The 20,222-nt window shown below is 41.9% G+C and overlaps 1 protein-coding gene across 3 annotated transcripts in view; it reads left to right on the plus strand.

Annotated features, from left to right (window-relative positions):
- The window catches only part of CPEB4 (cytoplasmic polyadenylation element binding protein 4), an 85,611-nt gene that overhangs the window by 15,337 nt on the left and 50,052 nt on the right, over nt 1-20,222 (plus strand). For all 3 annotated transcript variants that reach the window (XM_077265806.1, XM_077265808.1, XM_077265809.1), the window contains exon 2: nt 16,965-17,046. In XM_077265806.1, the coding sequence (XP_077121921.1) occupies nt 16,965-17,046 (82 nt within the window). The remainder of the gene's footprint in view (nt 1-16,964; nt 17,047-20,222) is intronic.

Consider the following 20,222-nt stretch of genomic DNA (forward strand, 5'->3'; position numbering starts at 1 on the left):
CCCTAGTATATCTAATAAAAGTGCGTGCATGCATTTCAGCCTATTACTAATGCATGTAGAGAAACAAGTTAATGCAGTTTTCTATTAACAGTAGCAAAGTTGACACAAAAAGCGATTAGTCAGCACGTCCAGTATCTGGGAGGAATTTATGATTAAAACATGTTGTGAAATAAAATTTAAATGTGCAATTATAATTATTGTGGAATATGGAATAATCTGACGGTTGGATTGCTATCACATTATAATTATCGCGAAGCTAGCTGGGGAAAAAAAATCCTTGCAAAAATGCTCATTTTAAATGATATATACTGTGTATATATATATATATATATATATATGTGTGTGTGTTTTGTGTATATATATATGTGTATATATATATGTGTATATATATATATATATGTGTATATATATATATATATATATATATATATATATATATATATATATATATATATATATATATATATATATATATATATATATATATATATATATATATATATATATATATATATATATATATATATATATATATATATATATATTATAATATAACAGTCACTGGTGAAGTAATGAAGGGGAGACACATGTCACTAACCAGAATAGTTTCCTTCAGCACACTGTGTTGGCTCAGTTTATTGAAAGTTATATTAAGGGCTGGTTCTTGTGGACCTCCATAGAGCGGGAGGTAGGGGGTCCACCGTGTCTCCATATGCGAAGTCCTGACAGGACCTGTCATGTCTATGTGATCAGTCACTTGGAGAGTCACATTGTCTAGCTTTAAAGGGAGTCTGTCACCCCCAAAACCGTATATGAGCTGCGGCCACCGGCATCAGGGGCTTATCTGCAGCATTCTGTAATGCTGTAGATAAGCCCCCAATGTAACCTGAAAGATGAGAAATAAAGGTTATATTATACTCACACAGGGGTGGTCCCGCTGCGATCCGGTCTGATGGGCATTGCGATCCGGGTCCAGCGCCTCCCATCTTCTTACGATGATGTCCTCTTCTTATCTTCTTGCCGCGGCTCCGGCGCAGGCGTACTTTGTCTGCCTTGTTGAGGGCAGAACAAAGTACTGCAGTGCGCAGGCGCCAGGAAAGGTCAGAGATTCCCTTTAAATAGCTGAACTCCAGGGTTAGTCCGGGCTATTGAGGGCTTGGGGAGGATGACTCCAGGAGAATGTTTGTGAACATAATGCTTGTGCAAAGACATTGTTAACCCCGAGTAGGCTCACCCCCACTAGTGCAAGGACTGCACAAAGTGCTACCGTTTTGTTTTGCCCAGGAGATATTTATATTTTTATTTTGGGTCTCTTGTATTAGTATTTGGAACCGTGGGATTGGACAACCATCTAATGTGATGTGCATGGGGATATTCCAATGGCAGCTGTTGCGGGTAGAGGGTTGGGAGGGCAGAAGGGTTTAACTTGCTTGGTATTAACATAGCCAATCTTTTGTTCTCATGGGTAATAAGCTGGTGTCTGTCAAATGCTTCCAAGCCTCTACTTATTGAGGATACATGCACCTTGACTTTGAGCATGTAGTGTATTGGGGGGGTTCAGGAGGAATGGCTGTTGGCTATATGTACTCTATTTAACCCCTTCACGACCTTGCTATTGTCCATTTTTTCACTTTCTTTTTTTGCTCCCCTTCTTGCCAGAGCCATAACTTATTTTTCCGTTGATATGGTCCTATGAGGGCTTGATTTTTTGCGGGATGAGTTGTGCTTTTGTCCTCCACTATTGATTTTACCATATCGTGTAGTGGAATACGGGAAAAAAATTCCAAGTTTAGTGAAGTGCAATTCTACAATTTTTTTTTTTTTAACCATGTTCATGCTAAAACTGACTTGTCATTATGATTCTCCAGGTCATTACGACCTTTTTCTTGATCTGGGGCTAGGTGAGTGCTTATTTTTTGCACGCCAAGCTGACGTCTTTATTGGTACCATTTTGGGGTAGATTCGATGTTTTGATCACCTTATTGCATTCTATTGCAATGTTGCACTGATCAAAAAACTTATTTCTGGCGTTTTAATTTATTTTCTAGTTACGGCGTTTACCGATTGGATTATTTTTGTATTTTGATTGGTCAGACGTTTCTGAACACAGCGATACCAAATGTGTGTTTTAAAATTTTTTTTTTTGTTTTATTTTCAATGTGGCAAAAGGGGGGTGATTTGAACTTTTTTTTTTTTTTTTTATATTCATTTTGTTTTTTAAACAATTTTTTTTCTACTTGTGAATTGCTTCAGTCGTCTCCTTAGGCCGGCCTCACACTGGGAGTAAGACAATACGCCACGTATTATACGTCCGTACTACGGCCGTAATACGGAGAAATGTTCCCAAAATATTGATCCGTAGTCAGGGTGTGTCAGCGTATTTTGCGCATGGCATCCTCCGTATGTAATCCGTATGGCATCCGTACTGCGAGATTTTCGCGCAGGCTTGCAAAACCGACATCTAATGGATTTATGTGCTCAAATGTTCGGGAAAACATATATACAGTATATATATATATATATATATATATATATATATATATATATATATATATATATATATATATATATATATATATATATATATATATATAATGTCATTGAGACACATATATATATATTCTGTATTTAGATTTCATTCAGCACAATAAGTGTTAAAAGCCGGTAATTCAATTGCCGGCTTCTCATTTCTCCTTCACAAACCCGACAGGATATGAGACATGGTTTACATACAGTAAACCATCTCATATCCCCCTTTTTTTTTGCATATTCCACACTACTAATGTTAGTAGTGTGTATGTGCAAAATTTGGCCGCTGTAGCTGCTAAAATAAAGGGTTAAATGGCGGAAAAAATTGGCGTGGGCTCCCGCGCAATTTTCTCCGCCAGAGTGGTAAAGCCAGTGACTGAGGGCAGATATTAATAGCCAGGAGAGGGTCCATGGTTATTGGCCCCCCCTGGCTACAAACATCTGCCCCCAGCCACCCCAGAAAAGGCACATCTGGAAGATGCGCCTATTCTGGCACTTGGCCACTCTCTTCCCACTCCCTGTAGCGGTGGGATATGGGGTAATGAAGGGTTAATGCCACCTTGCTATTGGAAGGTGACATTAAGCCAGATTAATAATGGAGAGGCGTCAATTATGACACCTATCCATTATTAATCCAATTGTTAGGAAAGGGTTAAAACACACACACACACACACATGATTTAAAAGTAGTTTAATGAAATAAACACAGCGGTTGTTGTAATAATTTATTGTTCTCTCAATCCATCAGGAACACCCTCGCTTGGAAAAATAATAAACGCACAAGATACATACCTTCTGGTGAACCGTCTCGTCCCACGAAGTAATCCATCTGAAGGGGTTAACTAATATTACAGGCAGGAGCCCTGCTAAATGCAGCGGTGCTCGTGCTTGTAATTCCCCAGCGAATGAATGAAATGTAGGTCATTGACCTACATTTCCTTCAGTCGCGGTGATGCGCCCCCTGGTGGATGTCCTCATATGACCTGGAGCGTGGGAAAAAGTTCCCAGGCTGCAGTTCATGAGAACATCCACCAGAGGGCGCCTCACCGCGACTCAATGTAAGTACAGATCCTGCTTTCCTTTCAGCACCCGGGGATTCCAGGCACCAGCGAGTGGTTTATCGCAGCTCGTGCCTGTAATATTAGTTAACCCCTTCAGATGGATTACTTCGTGGGACGAGACGGTTCACCAGAAGGTATGTATCTTGTGCGTTTATTATTTTTCCAAGCGAGGGTGTCCCTGATGGATTGAGAGAACAATAAATTATTACAACAACCGCTGTGTTTATTTCATTAAAATACTTTTAAATCATGTGTGTGTTTTTTTTAACCCTTTCCAACAATTGGATTAATAATGGATAGGTGACATAATTGACGCCTCTCCATTATTAATCTGGCTTAATGTCACCTTACAATAGCAAGGTGGCATTAACCCTTCATTACCCCATATCCCACCGCTACAGGGAGTGGGAAGAGAGTGGCCAAGTGCCAGAATAGGCGCATCTTCCAGATGTGCCTTTTCTGGGGTGGCTGGGGGCAGATGTTTTTAGCCACGGGGGGGCCAATAACCATGGACCCTCTCCTGGCTATTAATATCTGCCCTCAGTCACTGGCTTTACCGCTCTGGCGGAGAAAATTGCGCTGGAGCCCACGCCAATTTTTTCCGCCATTTAACCCTTTATTTCAGCAGCTACAGCGCTGAAATTTTGCACATACACACTACTAACATTAGTAGTGTGGAATATGCAAAAAAAAAGGGGATATGAGATGGTTTACTGTATGTAAAACATCTCATATCATGTCGGGTTTGTGAAGGAGAAATGCAAAGCCGGCAATTGAATTACCGACTTTTCACTAACACCGCTGCGTATTTCTCGCAAGTCACACTGCTGGTCAGTGTGGAATCCGTATTTTTCTCGCCCCCATAGACTTTCATTGGCGATTTTTTTTTTTTGCGCAATACGGTGACAAACGCAGCATGCTGCGATTTTGTACGGCCGTAGAAAGCCGTATAATACTGAACCGTAATATACGGCTAATAGGAGCAGCCCCATTGAGAATAATTGTGCAGTTTATTTTGCGAGTTTTACGGACGTAGTTTATGCGCTCATACGTCCGTAAAACTCGCTAGTGTGAGGCCGGCCTTATGAGACTTGAAGCTGCGATGTTCTGAGCGCTTGTGCTGCACATAGTAAGGTTTCAGCCCTGCTATGTGTAGCAGAAATCACCATCTCCTATGAACGTCGGCAACGGGCGTTCATAGATCTGCAAGCATCGGGGGTCTTCTGCAGACACCCAGCTCTGTCGTGCTAACCCATCGGCGCCCCATGATAATGTGATGGGCGCCGATGTTATATAATTGCGATTCCACCCGTTGCTGTTAGGGGCACGTGACAGCTGATGAACTCTTGAGGCAGAGTTGACTTCCCGGCAGTGTTCTCCCCAGAGCCTGGAAGACATCATTTATATAGATTGATAAAAGATGATTTCTGATATGAGACATACAGGTTGGATTTTTTTCAGCAGTCTTTAACTTTTGTGCTCATATTAATAGTTTTAGATGGATCATATGTGACAGATTCCTTTTAAAACTGGTGTCCAGATTGTAAAAAAAGAAAAAAAATAATCTTAATACTCGCCACACCCTTCCCCATGGCTCCCATATGGTTTCCATTTCCTGGTCCCGCCTCGTGACTACTTTACTAAGCAAATTGCTGACTGCAGCGAACGGCCACCTCCAACATTGAGTGGTATTTCATCTTTGGAAAGCTGGGAACCGAATAGAAACTGCAGTGGATTTGGGCAGCATAAAACAACCCTGTAACCCAATCTGAACCTTTAATAAATTTCACCCTCTGGACAACCTATTTAATTTCCCAATTGACTACATTTGTGAAATTAAATTTGACAACAAATTATTGTTTTAACCCACAGATGACACACAATCCTCATTAGGAATAATGTTTCAGAATGGAGGTATCAGTGGCCAGCAGATACTGATTTCAATCTGCCTTGGCCTGTGGTAGTGTATAGAATGTGTGTAAGAGCTTTATTGTCCTGCAATCATCATGGGAGGTTGACACAATATCGGGGGGGGTAGTCATGCTGCAGTTTTAGTAACTGATGGATCGTGGATGATGCTGGATTCCATGGCCCTGATTCATTAAGACTGGTATTTTGTACTCTAGTCCTAATGAAGAGCGTGCTTGAGGAAGTTGCTCCTAATTCATTAGGGGGCATCCGCCTCTAAATTAATTGGACACCTCTTACAAATGCTGTGCACCTTTGCCATAAATTTTACTCCAGCCAGGGGCTGACACCAATGTCTGGCTTAATTTAAGCCATACATTTGGGTGAATTCTTGAGGCGAGTTTCACTTTGGTCCTTGCTACCCCCAGCTCTGACCACATTTTTGGTGAAGTTGGCCGGGACTGGCCTAAAAACATCAAGTCGCCACGTTTTTGCTCCATTTCGGGATACGCAAAAATTTAGCAAAATTTCAAGGAGTTTTAAACCAGAATTCTGTCAGTCTCCTTGAAACGAACAGGTACACTAAGGGAAGGTTACAGGTTTAAAGTTTTGTAATTGTTTGACTATTTAATAAAAGATATTTCTTTTATTTTGGTGGTGTTTTCGTTTATCATTGGAGTACTTCACCTGATAATAATTTGTATCACTTTTTGGGGAGAGTTAAAATTGTACTATGCCCTCGGCCTTTGAAAACTTAACATGCTTTTTTATTATTGTATTTGATAATGTGAAAGATGTAGATTCACTGCTGGGGATCCTGCAACTACCACAGCAGATCTAATATTCAGAGAATGCGGCCTTGCTGCCGACAGTCTTCAATAGTTCTGCACTGCAGATTTAGTTTGAAAACATTCATAGCTAGTCTGCAGCATGTCTATAACATAATCCACCTGCTGTGGATGGTAAATGCCATTCCTCAATTACTTATCTGCTGTGATATTTTTTTTGCTCAATATCTAAAAAAGTTTTGTTAAATTACTGCAAAATGTTATGGCAATCAACATCACTGTGAATTTTCCCTGTGACTGGAAATAGACAGCAAATCCACCACATCTAGATACAACCATGTGGGACTGTATTGTTTTCTTTAGTAAAATGAGAAGTTAAAAACTTTTTTTACATTAGCTAATCTGAAATAATTTTTTCTTTTGATCTATATTGACATACATTAGAAGATCACATTCAAGTCTGTGATCTAGATCTCCTAAATGGAAGGGAGTAAACCTTTTTAAAGCGCCACTCCAGCATCTTTTTTAAAAAAAAATTTTTATATCACTAATGCATGTTTACTGCCCATAGTATTCTACTCACCAGCCGCGTCTGCAGCTCTTCCCGACACCGCTCCAGTCCAGTACAGCCATCTTGCGACTGCTGATTCTGACTGACCAGAAGTCTGAGATGTAGGGTGTGATACCTTTTAATGGCTAACAAAATAAAGTGTATGATGTTTTGGTTCTCCCACTGAGAGCACTATATATTTTTGTTTTTCTACTGGCTAACACTGTCCCAAATCATTTTTTTTTTCGTTTAATACAAATCTATGCACAGTGCTCGAAGGCTTTTTTTTATTACTATTCCTCCTACTTTGGAATTGGCCGTAGCAGGTCAGTGCTTCCAGCTACTAACCAGCCTAATAAATTATACAGATTGTAGCATGATACAGGTAATGGGATCGCAGCAACAAGCACACAAGGAACGTCCACAACAGGATCTTGTGTTAGAACCAACTTCGGCTTGCTCCATTTAGAAATTTGCCTAACACCGCAGCAAGAGTAAAATCCTAGAAAAAAGACCTTCTAGTTGTCCTGCCACTAGCTAGATAGGGAAGCTGCTATCTGTGAGCCTATAATTGACCATAGCAAGATGCCCTGCTCACTCCTGCATGGTTTCTAACCTATGTTTCATCCATTTGCATTTTTCGTGACCATTTTTGTCATTTGTAAATGCAGACCATTAGATCAGTGATCATACATTTATCACCTCTCCAGTTAGTAGTAAATGTATTTTCAGACATATCTTTATCAGACAGTGTCAACTTTTCTATTGTCCAGTGGCAAAAAGGCTGGTCTTTTAGAAAGTATTTTATTGCAGACTGAAAGTGAATCTAATGTCTTATTCACAACAGGTTATGACAGGTCTGGGAGGGGTCTGTGAACTGTTCAGACAAACATTGGGGGTGGGTGAAAAAGGCTAATACTTTGCCGACAGATATTAAGCGATTCATGTGATAGCCTGCCAAACGTGTCGAGCAGGAGCTCACATGGCATCATATGTACATAGTAATAGTAGGTGAGCGACACACATGTACATTTCTTTGAACCCCCAGTTAGTAGTTGAAAATACTCCTGACTTGTTAAACTGTAATGAAAAATAGTATATGATGTCAAATTTTTTACAAGGGAGCTCTCTGTAGGCCCATTTTGTATTTACTTTTGTATGCAGGACATGTCTGGAAGGAAAAGAAAAAGTAATGGAACATTGGAAGAAAAGAATATTCCAAGAGTAGAATTCTCCTGCCAATGAGATACACTGGTGAATCCATTTCATATGTTGGAAGTTTGCTTTTTGTGAATCCATATACACTATATTAAAAGTATTTGGACATCTTATAGAAGCTTTTATGGCATTCCATTCTAAATCCCAGGCATTAATATGAAGTTGGCCTCCATTTGCAGCTAAAACTTCTTGCACTTTTCTATTCAAATTGCCTCTTCTGAGAAAAAGAGGACTTAAACTCTATAGCGCCACCTGTTGGAAGTAGCGATCCTACAAGTCACAATCAACCCTTCAACGAGTCGTGCAATATGACTTAGGCCAGTCTCACACGTCCAGATAATTCTGGTACCGGAAAAATCGGTACCAGAGTTGTCCGTGTGTCCGTGAGCGCGCGTGGCACATCAGTGTGGCACACGTGCGGCAGCCGCGTGCCGCCCGTGTGCCGACTGGGTACCACACGGACTGTGCAGGAGAGACAGTGCTACAGTAAGCGCTGTCCCCCTGTGTGGTGCTGAAGCCGCCATTCATCCGTTCTCTCCAGCAGCGTTCGCTGGGGAGAAGGGATGAAAAATCTTTTTTTTTTTGGGGGGGGGGGTTTAAAATAAACTTTCGGGCTTCCTCCCCCCTCCCACCCCCTGTGCGCCTGGCCGCCGGCATTAAAATACTCACCCGCCTCCCTCGACGCTTGCTCTTCGCCCCGCAGCTTCTCCTGTATGAGCGGTCACGTGGTGCCGCTCATTACAGTTGATGAATATGCGGCTCCACCTCCCATAGGGGCCAGGCGCACAGGGGGTGGGAGGGGGGAGGATGCCCGAAAGTTTATTTTAAACCCAAAAAAAACAAACAAAAAAAAGATTTTTATCACTTCTCCCCAGCGAACGCTGCTGGAGAGAACGGATGAATGGCGGCTTCAGCACCATGCTGGGGGGACAGCGCTTACTGTAGCGCTGTCTCCTGCACGGCACACGGACTGCACACGGACAACATCCGTGTGCGGTACGTGTTTTACACGGACCCATTGACTTTAATGGGTCCGTGTGATCCGTGCGCTCCCACGAACACTGACATGTCTACGTGTTTTTCAAACGGACACACGGTCCGCAAAAACACGCTGACATGTGCAGAGACACATTGATTTGAATGTGTCTACGTGTGTCAGTGTCTCCGGTACGTGAGGAAACTGTCACCTCACGTACCGGAGCCACTGACGTGTGAAACCGGCCTTAGGATAAAAAGCCAAATCAGTATTTCAATTCGCAGACACGCACTTTTCTAGTAAGGCTTTCTACTAGATTTTTGATTGCAGGACTTCTTGCCTATTCATACAGAAGAGCATTTGTGACGTCCAAAAAGCAAAAAGGAGGAAGTCAGGACCCTCTAGTGCCATCTATTAGTTAGCTATTAGTGATGAGCGAATATACTCGTTACTCGAGATTTCCCGAGCACGCTCGGGGGTTCTCCGAGTATTTTTTAGTGCTCGGAGATTTAGTTTTTATTGCCACAGCTGAATGATTTACATCTGTTAGGAAGCATAAGTACATGTGGGGGTTGCCTGGTTGCTAGGGAATCCCCACATTCTAGTACATAAGTGGGGTACTTATGCCCCACTTATGCACTACAAGTATGATTTGCATAGAGGCGAAGTCCATTATATAATTGTTCTAATTAATTTGCTATTTGGGGTGACAGATTCCCTTTAATCGGGTTGAGGTCAAGGCACTGTGTGGACCTATCAAGTTCTTCACACCAGACTTCTCTAACCATGCTTTTTTTAACCTGGTGTTGAGCACCGGGTCACAGTTCTGCAGGAACAAAAAAGGACTTTACCAAACTGTTGGAAATATAAAATTGTCCAAAATGTCTTGGTATTTTAAAGAATTAAAGGGTTATTCTCAAGTTGTGTCTTCAGCAGCACCCAGTGTTCAAGACTCCTCCACATCTTTGTTGCTGAGGTAGGGGCACTCTTTCTCTAGTGAGATAATTCTGGTTCAATAGCTTTGTTCTACTGCTGAGTTTGTTATTGTCTCACAAATGGTCTGTCAGTGCTTAGTCTGGACTCTACTGCTATCATATTTGCATGTAGAGATAAGCTTGCCTTTGAACAGGTAAATGACTCAGGAAATTGACAGCAGTGATTAAAACTGCTCAGTAGTGACGAAATTCTTGAATACTATGTGTTCCAAATGAACATGCTGGATGCTCGGACATGCTCCTTCACACTAAACAACTTTCCAACGAGAACGACAACGATCCGTGACGTTGCAGCGTCCTGGATAGCGATCTCGTTGCGTTTGACACGCAGCGGCGATCTGGATCCCGCTGTGATATCGCTGGTCGGAGCTAGAAGTCCAGAACTTTATTTGGTCGTCAGATCGGTGTGTATCGTCGTGTTTGACAGCAAAAGCAACGATGCCAGCAATGATTTACATGGAGCTAACGACTTGTGACGACCTGTGAGAACGATAAGTGAGTAGCCCTTACCTCACAGGATCGCTCCTGCATCGTTGTGGAGCTGCTGTGTTTGACATCTCTACAGCGACGCTCCAGCGATCGGCTCATTGTCTATATCGCTGCAGCGTCGCTGTGTGACGGTACCTTAAAGTAGCGAGCATAATGGAGGTTTTTCTGGATCTCTCCCTCTCCCTCTCCCTCTCCCTCTCCCTCTCCCTCTCCCCCTATCCCTCGTCCTCTTCCTCTCCCTCTCCCTCTCTCTCCTCCAGTCTTGATGATTTGAGGACTAGCATACTATTTTTTTTCAGAAAACACCTGTACATAGCCACAATAGTTGTATCCTAATCCTATCTTTTGTATTGAAGTGTCTTAATAAGATTGTGTAAAAGTCATTGTAAAGGGAGGGTGAACAAGGTCAGGTGTTAAGTATTGTATTGTGGCCACAGGTTTGCATAAAAAAAATGTTTAAAAAAGCCTGCAAAATCTTAAAAGAAAGATGCATGTAACAAAAACCTGATTTAAAGAATAGGTTAATTTTCGATGATCACTCCCCTTTAAGATGCCGAGTTGTTCACATTCTGCTTATAGTAGCATACTGCATGCATACAAATTGCTTAGTTCATTTTTGCTAACTACGAGAACCACAGGTTTTGATCTGTGTCCCTACAAATTTGAATAATTTTTTATTCCTTTATATTTGTCTTGATTCAAATGCAATATTTTCTCAAAATTCCTTCTAAACTGGATGACGGTCTTCAATTTTAGTCAGGTTTATTTTGGGGGGGGTAAAATATAAGGACAAAAAATCATATCCCCTCTAAACTTATATATTATTTTTATATATATTTGTGAAAATCTCCAAATTAACAATTGTTGTTGCAGTTCTCTTAATTTTGCATCTATGTGTAAAAAAATCTCCCCCAAATGTGGCAAACTGAGCATATATCCTCCCTGATTGGAAAGGAGGAGAGTGATAACACTAGGAAAGGTCTCTGTATTCCCCCAGGATTCTGAAGACTGTACAAGGAGAAAGATGACGGTAATCGGCTTCAGTCTTCCTTCCTGCTGTCACTTGCATTTTTCTCCCTCACAGCTGTCCCTTACAGATGCACAGAAGACCTCATATTATTTGTTTTGAATAATGTAACCTTGGAAGTGATAACTACCTTTTCTCAAAATTTGATGACGTAGCTGTACAGTTCTGTGCAAAAGTTTGTCAGGCGTGGAAAATAAAAGAAACAAAACCAAAGCTAAAAGCAAAATAAGCAAGCATCCTGCAGTAAACAAATAGCAATGGTGAATGAAAATATAGGGTGCTTAGTTAACATAATTGAGAAAAAAACATAAAAGCCATCCCACCATGTCAAGGTGACCCCATTGGGAACGGACCTGACCTCTAGTATAAAAACCTTACTATACAGTGGGTACGGAAAGTATTCAGACCCTTTTAAATTTTTCACTCTTTGTTTCATTGCAGCCATTTGGTAAATTCAAAAAAGTTCATTTTTTCACATTAATGCACACTCTGCACCCCATCTTGACTGACAAAACAGAAATGTAGAAATTTTTGCAAATGTAATAGAAACGAAACTGAAATATCACATGGTCATAATTATTCAGACCCTTTGCTCAGACACTCATATTTAAGTCACATGCTGTCCATTTCCTAGTGATCCTCCTTGAGATGGTTCTACTCCTTTATTGGAGTCCAGCTGTGTTTAATTAAACTGATAGGACTTGATTTGGAAAGGCAAACACCTGTCTATATAAGACCTCACAGCTCACAGTGCATGTCAGATCAAAAGAACTGGCCAAGGAGCTCAGAGACAAAATTGTGGCAAGGCACAGATCTGGCCAAGGTTACAACAGAATTTCTGCCGTACTCAGGTTTCCTAAGAGCACAGTGGCCTCCATAATCCTTAAATGGAAGACGTTTGGGACCACCAGAAGTCTTCCTAGACCTCGCCGTCCATCCAAACTGAGCAATCGTGAGAGAAGAGCCTCGGGGGGGAGAGCGGTAAAGAAGAACCACCATATCACTGTGGCTGAGCTCCAGATATGCAGTAGGGAGATGGGAGAAAGTTCCACAAACTCAACTATCACTGCAGCCCTCCACCAGTCGGGCCTTTATGGCAGAGTTACCCAACGGAAGCCTCTCATCAGTGCAAGACATATGAAAGCCCACAGAGTTTGCTGAAAAAAACACTTGAAGGACTCCCAGACTATGAGAAATAAGATTCTCTGGTCTGATGAGACGAATATAGACCTTTTTGGTGATAATTCTAAGGGGTATGTGTGGAGAAAACCAGCCACTGCTCATCACATGCCCAATACAATCCCAACAGTGAGACAAGGTGGTGGCAGCATCATGCTATGGTGGTGTTTTTCAGCTGCAGGGACAGGATGACTGGTTGTCATTGAAGGAAACGTGAATGCGGCCACGTAGCGAGATATCCTGGATGAAAACCTCTTCCAGAGTGCTCTGGACCTCAGACTTTGCCAAAGGTTCACCTTTCAACAAGACAATGACCCTAAGCACACAGCTAAAATAACAAAGGAGTGGCTTCAGCACAATTCTGTGACCATTCTTGACTGGCCCAGAGAGAGCCCTGACCTAAACCCAATTGAGCATCTCTGGAGAGACCTGAAAATGGCTGTCCACCAATGTTCACCATCCAACCTGACAGAACTGGAGAGGATCTGCAAGGAAGAATGGCAGAGGATCCCCAAATCTAGGTGTGAAAAACTTGTTGCATCATTCCCAAGAAGACTCATGGCTGTACTAGCTCAAAAGGGTGCTTCTCTTCAATACTGAGCAAAGGGTCTGCATACTTATGACCATGTGATATTTCAGTTTTTCTTTTTTAATAAATTTGCACAAAAAAAATACATTTCTGGTTTTTTTTCAGTCAAGATGGGGTGCAGAGTGTACATTAATGAGAAGAAAATTAACTTTTCTGAATTTACCAAATGGCTGCAATGAAACAGAGTGAAAAATGTAAAGGGGTCTGAATACTTTCCGTACCCACAGTATGTCAAATGAGGTATAAGGGCTGAGCAGGACAGACACCGACTAATGGAGACCCAGCCATGGGGTGTATATAAAGCTCTATAAATATAATGTCCAGTTCAAGGAAAAGTGACACCATGCCCTTATATGTGCAGAGTGTAAAAACTTGAAACAAAAACCTAGAGCGATGAACTTGAATGTAAGTTGGTGTGCATGCAGAACGTAGGCTCAAGTTTACATTGGCCACTAATCAGACAAAACCTAAGATAAAAACAAGGTGAGCAAATAACCTGCAGTAAATAAATTGCAATGGTGAATGAGAAAAAATGCTACTTGGTTAACATAATTTTCATTAAAAAACATACTCTGTTATTTTCATGCACCATTGCCATTTATATACTGCAGGGTATTTTTGTTCACTTTGCTTTTATCTTTAGGTTTTGTTTGGTTTAGTGAACATGCGCTTAGACGCTGCATACACACCAACTTATGTTCCAGTTCATCTCTTTAGGTTTTTTTTTTTCTTCAGGTGTGGAAAAATGCTGCAAAGTTCGAAGTACACATGCTCAGTTTTTGAAAAAGGTTGTTAAAAGATCACGGAGAACTAACCACACATCTATTGATGTAGGCTTGTGCAGATCATTCTGTCTCTCCATGTAATCCCAGATATTATCAAATTGAGTTTATGGCTCTGTGTGGGCCAAATCGTCTCCTCCACCTCTTGTTCTTTCTGCTAAAGATAGTTCTTATGTTAACTGTATGTTGGGGATCTTTGTCCTGCTTGAGAATAAATTTAAGCTTCCTTGATGGATAAGTATCTGTATTTCTCAGTATTAAGGACACCAAGAAATGGGAAATGTTGAGGACATTAGACTCAGTGGTCGGCCATTGTAACTTAGCATAATGAAAGGCATATCATGCTTACTTTAGAAATTGAATCTCATTCTGCAGTGCCATTAGTGCCACTGGCAGCAATCAGTGGACCTCAGATACACCCATATTCTGTGCAGAGAAGTCTGGAAAGAAGTGCTGTACATGGAAGAACTGTGTCCAAAAGCCAATCCTTCATCGTGGAAACAAGGCCAAGGGACTCAACTATGTATGAAAACCAAGGAACTGGGTTGCAGAAAGATGGCAGCTGGTTCTCTAGATTGAGGAGTTCAGAATGTGAGATTTTTAGCAGTTTTTTGGGGCTAGAGCAGTACAGTAATGAGTGTCTGCAGCCAACAGTGAAGCATTGTAGAAGTTCATTGCAAGTTTGGGGGTGTATTTCAGCAATTTGAGTTGGGGATTTGGTCAGGATTAGAGCCCTCAATGCTAAGAAATTCAGGCAGGTACATACTCATCATGTAGTACAATCAGGGAGGCCTCTTATTGGCTCCAAATTTATTTTGCAGGACAGTGACCATCGAACATACAGCCAATGTCTTTAAGAGCTGGTGTAAGAACAAGGATTCTTAGAGGTTATGATATGACCCCCACAAAACGCTGTTCTCATCAAATCTCTCTGGGATTTCATGAACAGACAGAAGAACCACAATCTAGGGAAAGTCTGTGGTTCTCCAAGACGTTTGGAACATCCTCCTTGCCTAATTCCTTTGTAAACTATTTGCTAGTGTATCTAGAAGACAAAGTGCGATTACCCCAAGTATTGATTTGGATTAAGCTTTTTCTTTTGATCATTTACTTTACAATTACTAAGTTATCGATAAACTCTTCTATAGTTTTGAAAGGATTCTTACTTTGCAGCATTCTCTCCTGCCTAAAACTCTTTCATCGTGCTATTTAAGAGATTTGATTTATGAGTGTTGATCCAGAGAATTCCTGATCTCCTGATTTGCCCTGCTGCACACTGATCGGCAGTGTAGGAGAAGACAATGTCCTATTGACTCGTTCTTTTCTAAGTTTATCGTTTCTTTAGGCCATAGATAAAGTCTAATCAAAGGCAGAACAGCTATGGTGCTTTTTCCCAAAACCTCCAACCTTCCCTTCCCCCAGATATTCTGATCTATGGGCCTCTCCTCTCTACTGCTTACTTCCTGTTTTCCCTTGGCTTCAGGAAATAACAGAACTGTTCTGTCAGACCTCAACCCAGGTTCCCCAGCACTGCTCATAATGGAGGATGACCCGCTGCATTGTGGCGGAGACCCCTGTAGGCATTGCTGCACTCTTCTGTGTAACTGCCTGTAAGAAGGGAGGAGGTCTGATGTCTGCCAGGTCTAGCCTCGTATCATGCCGAGTTTCTATATTAAATGTTATGGGTAATACGAAGTACACTGGGGACATGGAGCAACTCTGATTTAGAGGGAAAGTGCAGTAATTGTCCATGTAACCACTCAGATCACTGCCTTTATTTTCTACATGGTTTCTATAAAATGAGGACAAATCCTGCCGTTACCTATGGGCAACTACTCTGCTCTTGTCTTTTGTAGTAGTTTTGATTAATCTTTCTCAATAGTAAGTGCTTCTTTCACACTTCCGTCTTCTGCTGTGCGTTGTTGTGCAGTAAAATGACGTGCCGAAAATAGAGAGAGCGAGACTTTTTCCCGGACTTTAAAATCCTCCCGGGCATGCTCAGAGTGAAAAGACGTGATACGTCGCTGGATTCCAGTGTTTGACGGTCATCGACGGATCCTGCGTCCATAGGCTTCCATTATAGCTGACGACGGACAGCGCAGGACCCGTCGCTGACCGATTTTCCGATGTGCAGAAAAAACGTTCCTCTGAATGTTTTCTCTCCACGACAGACCGCTATTTTCCGACGGGACCAGTGCACGACGGATGAAACGGATGGCCATCTGTCACAATCCGTCGCTAATACAAGTCTATGGGAAAATGCAGGATTTTTGCAGGATCCTGCATTCTCAAAAAACGACATATCTCGACGGGAGCTGAAAGACGGAAGTGTGAAAGAGGCCTTAGCTGTTTAATTACACTGCCAGCTAGGTGCCTGCCAGTATGCAGTCACCCACATACCACCCCACCACATGTATAGTACTCGCTTCCCAGGAGTAAGAGACCGTACCGCTGAGTAATGCTGCCACCTGGTGGCTTCATTGTGTCTCCTATGGAAAATATTTATGGTGGAAGCCATTATGACAAGTGACAACTGTCTGTGCAGCCAGAGTGGATGGGACAATAATGTGCACCTGGTAACTTCTTGGGGTATGTGCACACAATCCGTAATAGCTGCAGATTTGACGCTGCGTCCAAATCGCTGCTACTTCCGGATCGTGTGCACCCGACCTGGGGGATTTTTTTGCACTTGATATATTGTTAATTAGCAGTAGTTTATTAAACACATTACAATTTGATGTCACATTGTTACATGCTGTAATATGGTCTCTTTCATCCTGTTTTCTTCTATGTGATGTTTTTTTTCTGTGTCTTTTTGGCATTGTATTCTTTCTCTTTGGTTTTTATCTAAATATTATGTGACCTTTTTGCAGGATCGCACCAGGACATTTGACATGCATTCACTGGAAAGCTCGCTGATAGACATAATGAGAGCAGAAAATGATTCACTGAAAGGTAAATATGCATTTCTATCACCTCTTCACTTGGAGTTATGCAGTTTATATAGGTACAGTCTGGGCGATTGGGGATCCACGGAGACATTGCTGAGACAACTTGTTCACATTTTTTTCTTTAGTTCTGTGTACTCAGATTTTTATACTTGTTTGTGACGTACGTGGTATTATTTAGAGGAGAATAACCCGAGTTGTTTTACAAGTGTATGGACGTCTGTGCACTTTGGCCTTGCCAGTTTTCGTGTTCCCATTTGGTGCATTTTCCTAATGCTCTTCACACTTTATGATTAACATAAGAAAGATTTATGTAAATTCATTTCAGACGTTAAATGTGGGCCGAAATTGCAGTGACAGCGACACTTTGGATGCAGCAGAGTATATTTTTTACTGCGCTGTTTTCCATAACTGCTCTCATGTCAGTGTAGAGTATGGAGATCTCCCAGCATTGTTTGCTGTGATTTTCTAATACATAGTGGGCATTCCTCCTCTCTTCTCTCACCCTGTAGTATTACATGGCACATGTAGAGTGAGAGCTCCTCTTTGCTGACCCAGCGGGATGTGTCTAAGCAGAATTCCTGTAGTTAAATGCTGCATTGAAATCCTTCTGCAGATTCAGTGGTGGAGACTGTGGGGTTAAGCAGCACATTTCACCTTGGCATTTTATCAGGTTAAATCTATGGTGACATCCTTGGCATAAATTGATAGGCTGCGAATTTCAAATCCACAGCTCCAATTTACATGGCACGTATTCTCTGAAGCGTGTGCATTAGATCACATCTTACACACAGCACTGCTACTGTAAAACGCAACAGATTTTCTGTCTGGTGCACATACCCCAAAGGTGGCCGTACACATAACCATTCAGTACAACCATCTTACTATTTTATGTTTAGGGGTTGTGCCAGCGCTCTCCCCCAACGTGCACAATCCTTTGTTCTAAAGGAGATAGAGATGTGTCTGGCAACGACTTGCCTCTCCCCACTAAAAACATGTGCACACTGAAACTGAACTTGCATGTATGAGGGAGTCGGGAGGAATAGCTGTCAACTAAATGAGTGCACAGACGTTTGCTGAAGGTGAATGCTTGCCTTGTGGCCACACGTTCACGACTCTATCCCTGCTTTGTGCAATCTCCGAACTGTACTGAGCCTCAGAAGTCTAAGGATCTTTTGTATTCCTTTTATGGAGGCATTAAGCAGGAAAATAATTTGGCTTGCTTAAAGGGTTGTTCACAAAATGGTAAGTTATTGCCTTTTCAGCATTTGCCTTTTTCTGGGAATGAATGGAGCGAAGGTCAAGAATACACACCTCTATCATGATCAGAATGAGGCTGTGCAAAGCTTTGTGGGGGGTTCCAGCGGTCAGATGCCCAGAGATATAGTAAGTTCTCCCCAATTCTATGGATGGGGGATAACTTACTATCTTGAGATCAGGGCTGTGGAGTACGAGTCTGTCAATTTTGGTAAAGTCTATATAAAATGGCCTGACTTCTAAAATATATACTAAATTGGGTGCAGTAGTTCAATGCAGATTGTGCTGTAAATATTTTCATAAGAATTTGGGAAAGTTATGAAATGTCCTATAAATGTCTGTTCTGTTCCTTATCTAAGGATCTCGGTTTTTAGTTGAGATAAATCTGTGCTGCACTTTATGTACATGCTTAGTAGTGAGGCAGGGCTGTGGAGTCAGGAGTCGGAGGTTTGGCTTGCTGGGGGTTTGGCTTGCTGAGGTTTGACTTGCTGGGGGTTTGGCTTGCGGGAGGTTTGGCTTGCTGGGGGTTTGGCTTGCTGGGGGTTTGGCTTGCGGGAGGTTTAGCTTGCTGGAGGTTTGGCTTGCTGGAGGTTTGGCTTGCTGGGGGTTTGGCTTGCGGGAGGTTTGGCTTGCGGGAGGTTTGGCTTGCGGGAGGTTTGGCTTGCGGGAGGTTTGGCTTGCGGGAGGTTTGGCTTACTGACTCCACAGTCCTGCTTGATATTATCCCTTTATTCAAAAACCATGTTATTTTTTCCATGAAAACAATGCAATTTGGTTCCACACAACTCACTTAGGTCTGCCCTGTGGGTCCTAATAAGATCATCACTTATTAAAGAGTGCACTCCCTCCTTTAAATACACCTAGCACTTTATTTATTTCTGTGCTCCTGCTATGCAGGGTGCTTCAGGGGGACAATTTCATCAATCTGTATCCTGCAATTTCCTACTATTATCAGATGATACACTTTTAGCGCACTCTCCCATGTACTTGTAATCCTACGATTGTAAATAAAAGTGACAATGATATTCCGAGTAGCCGGAGATGGAAATGTGTATGTGTCGTCAAATTGTATTCTACCATCTGCTGCTGGATATAAGCCATCTCTCTAAGTGGATTCCTCACTTGATAGACTGTAACTGGGAAGAATTGGTGATGTGGAAGACTGATACAACTGTTACTAAAACTGACAACTTACCTGGGCTTTCTGTGCCGTGTCACTGCATTCAGGGCCATAATGGCAGTCCTATGGAGCTTTGCTGCAAAACAAAGCCTTCCACACCAGTAGGATGTGATGGGACCACAGACTGTTGTAGGGCAGTAAATCTACCTGGTTGAGCCTCTTTACACACAATTCTATGGAAACGCTGGTTTGGATTAGTGACGTGACATCATTCCATAGGCACAGAGCGCATGACCGCAGAGGAGCTGCATACTGCATAAATGGTGCATTGTAGTAGCCGTGCACGTGGGACCTACAGAGCCGAGTCAATGCTGGGAAATCTCAATGTGATCCACATGGCTAATAAAACCATAATAATACTTGTCTGGTGTTTTCAGCTGCACTCCCGTTAGCAGAACCTGATAAGATGGGGGAGCATCATGCCAATAATAAGCTGCTGCTTCATTTTTGAACTTCTGCAGCAGCTAGGTTGTAATCTTATAATTTAGAGAGTGGGTATATTGTCTTATGTATATTGCTAGGTACAGAGGTTCTCCTTATAGTAAATACATCAAAGTTTTTATTTCACAGTCAGCTAGTGGATCCCAATTATTGACCCATGATTGGATGATGGCATTTTTAATTTCTTGTATGCCACTGTAAGATTGAGATTACTGCTGAAAAGTGGCTGCATGACTGAATTAATTGTTAGCATGGATGGATTCAAAGAATCCAGAATATGCATAGATTTGGTTCTACTGTGGATG

Source organism: Ranitomeya variabilis, chromosome 5 (genome assembly GCF_051348905.1).
Source record: "Ranitomeya variabilis isolate aRanVar5 chromosome 5, aRanVar5.hap1, whole genome shotgun sequence".
NCBI classification, from domain to species: domain Eukaryota; kingdom Metazoa; phylum Chordata; class Amphibia; order Anura; family Dendrobatidae; genus Ranitomeya; species Ranitomeya variabilis.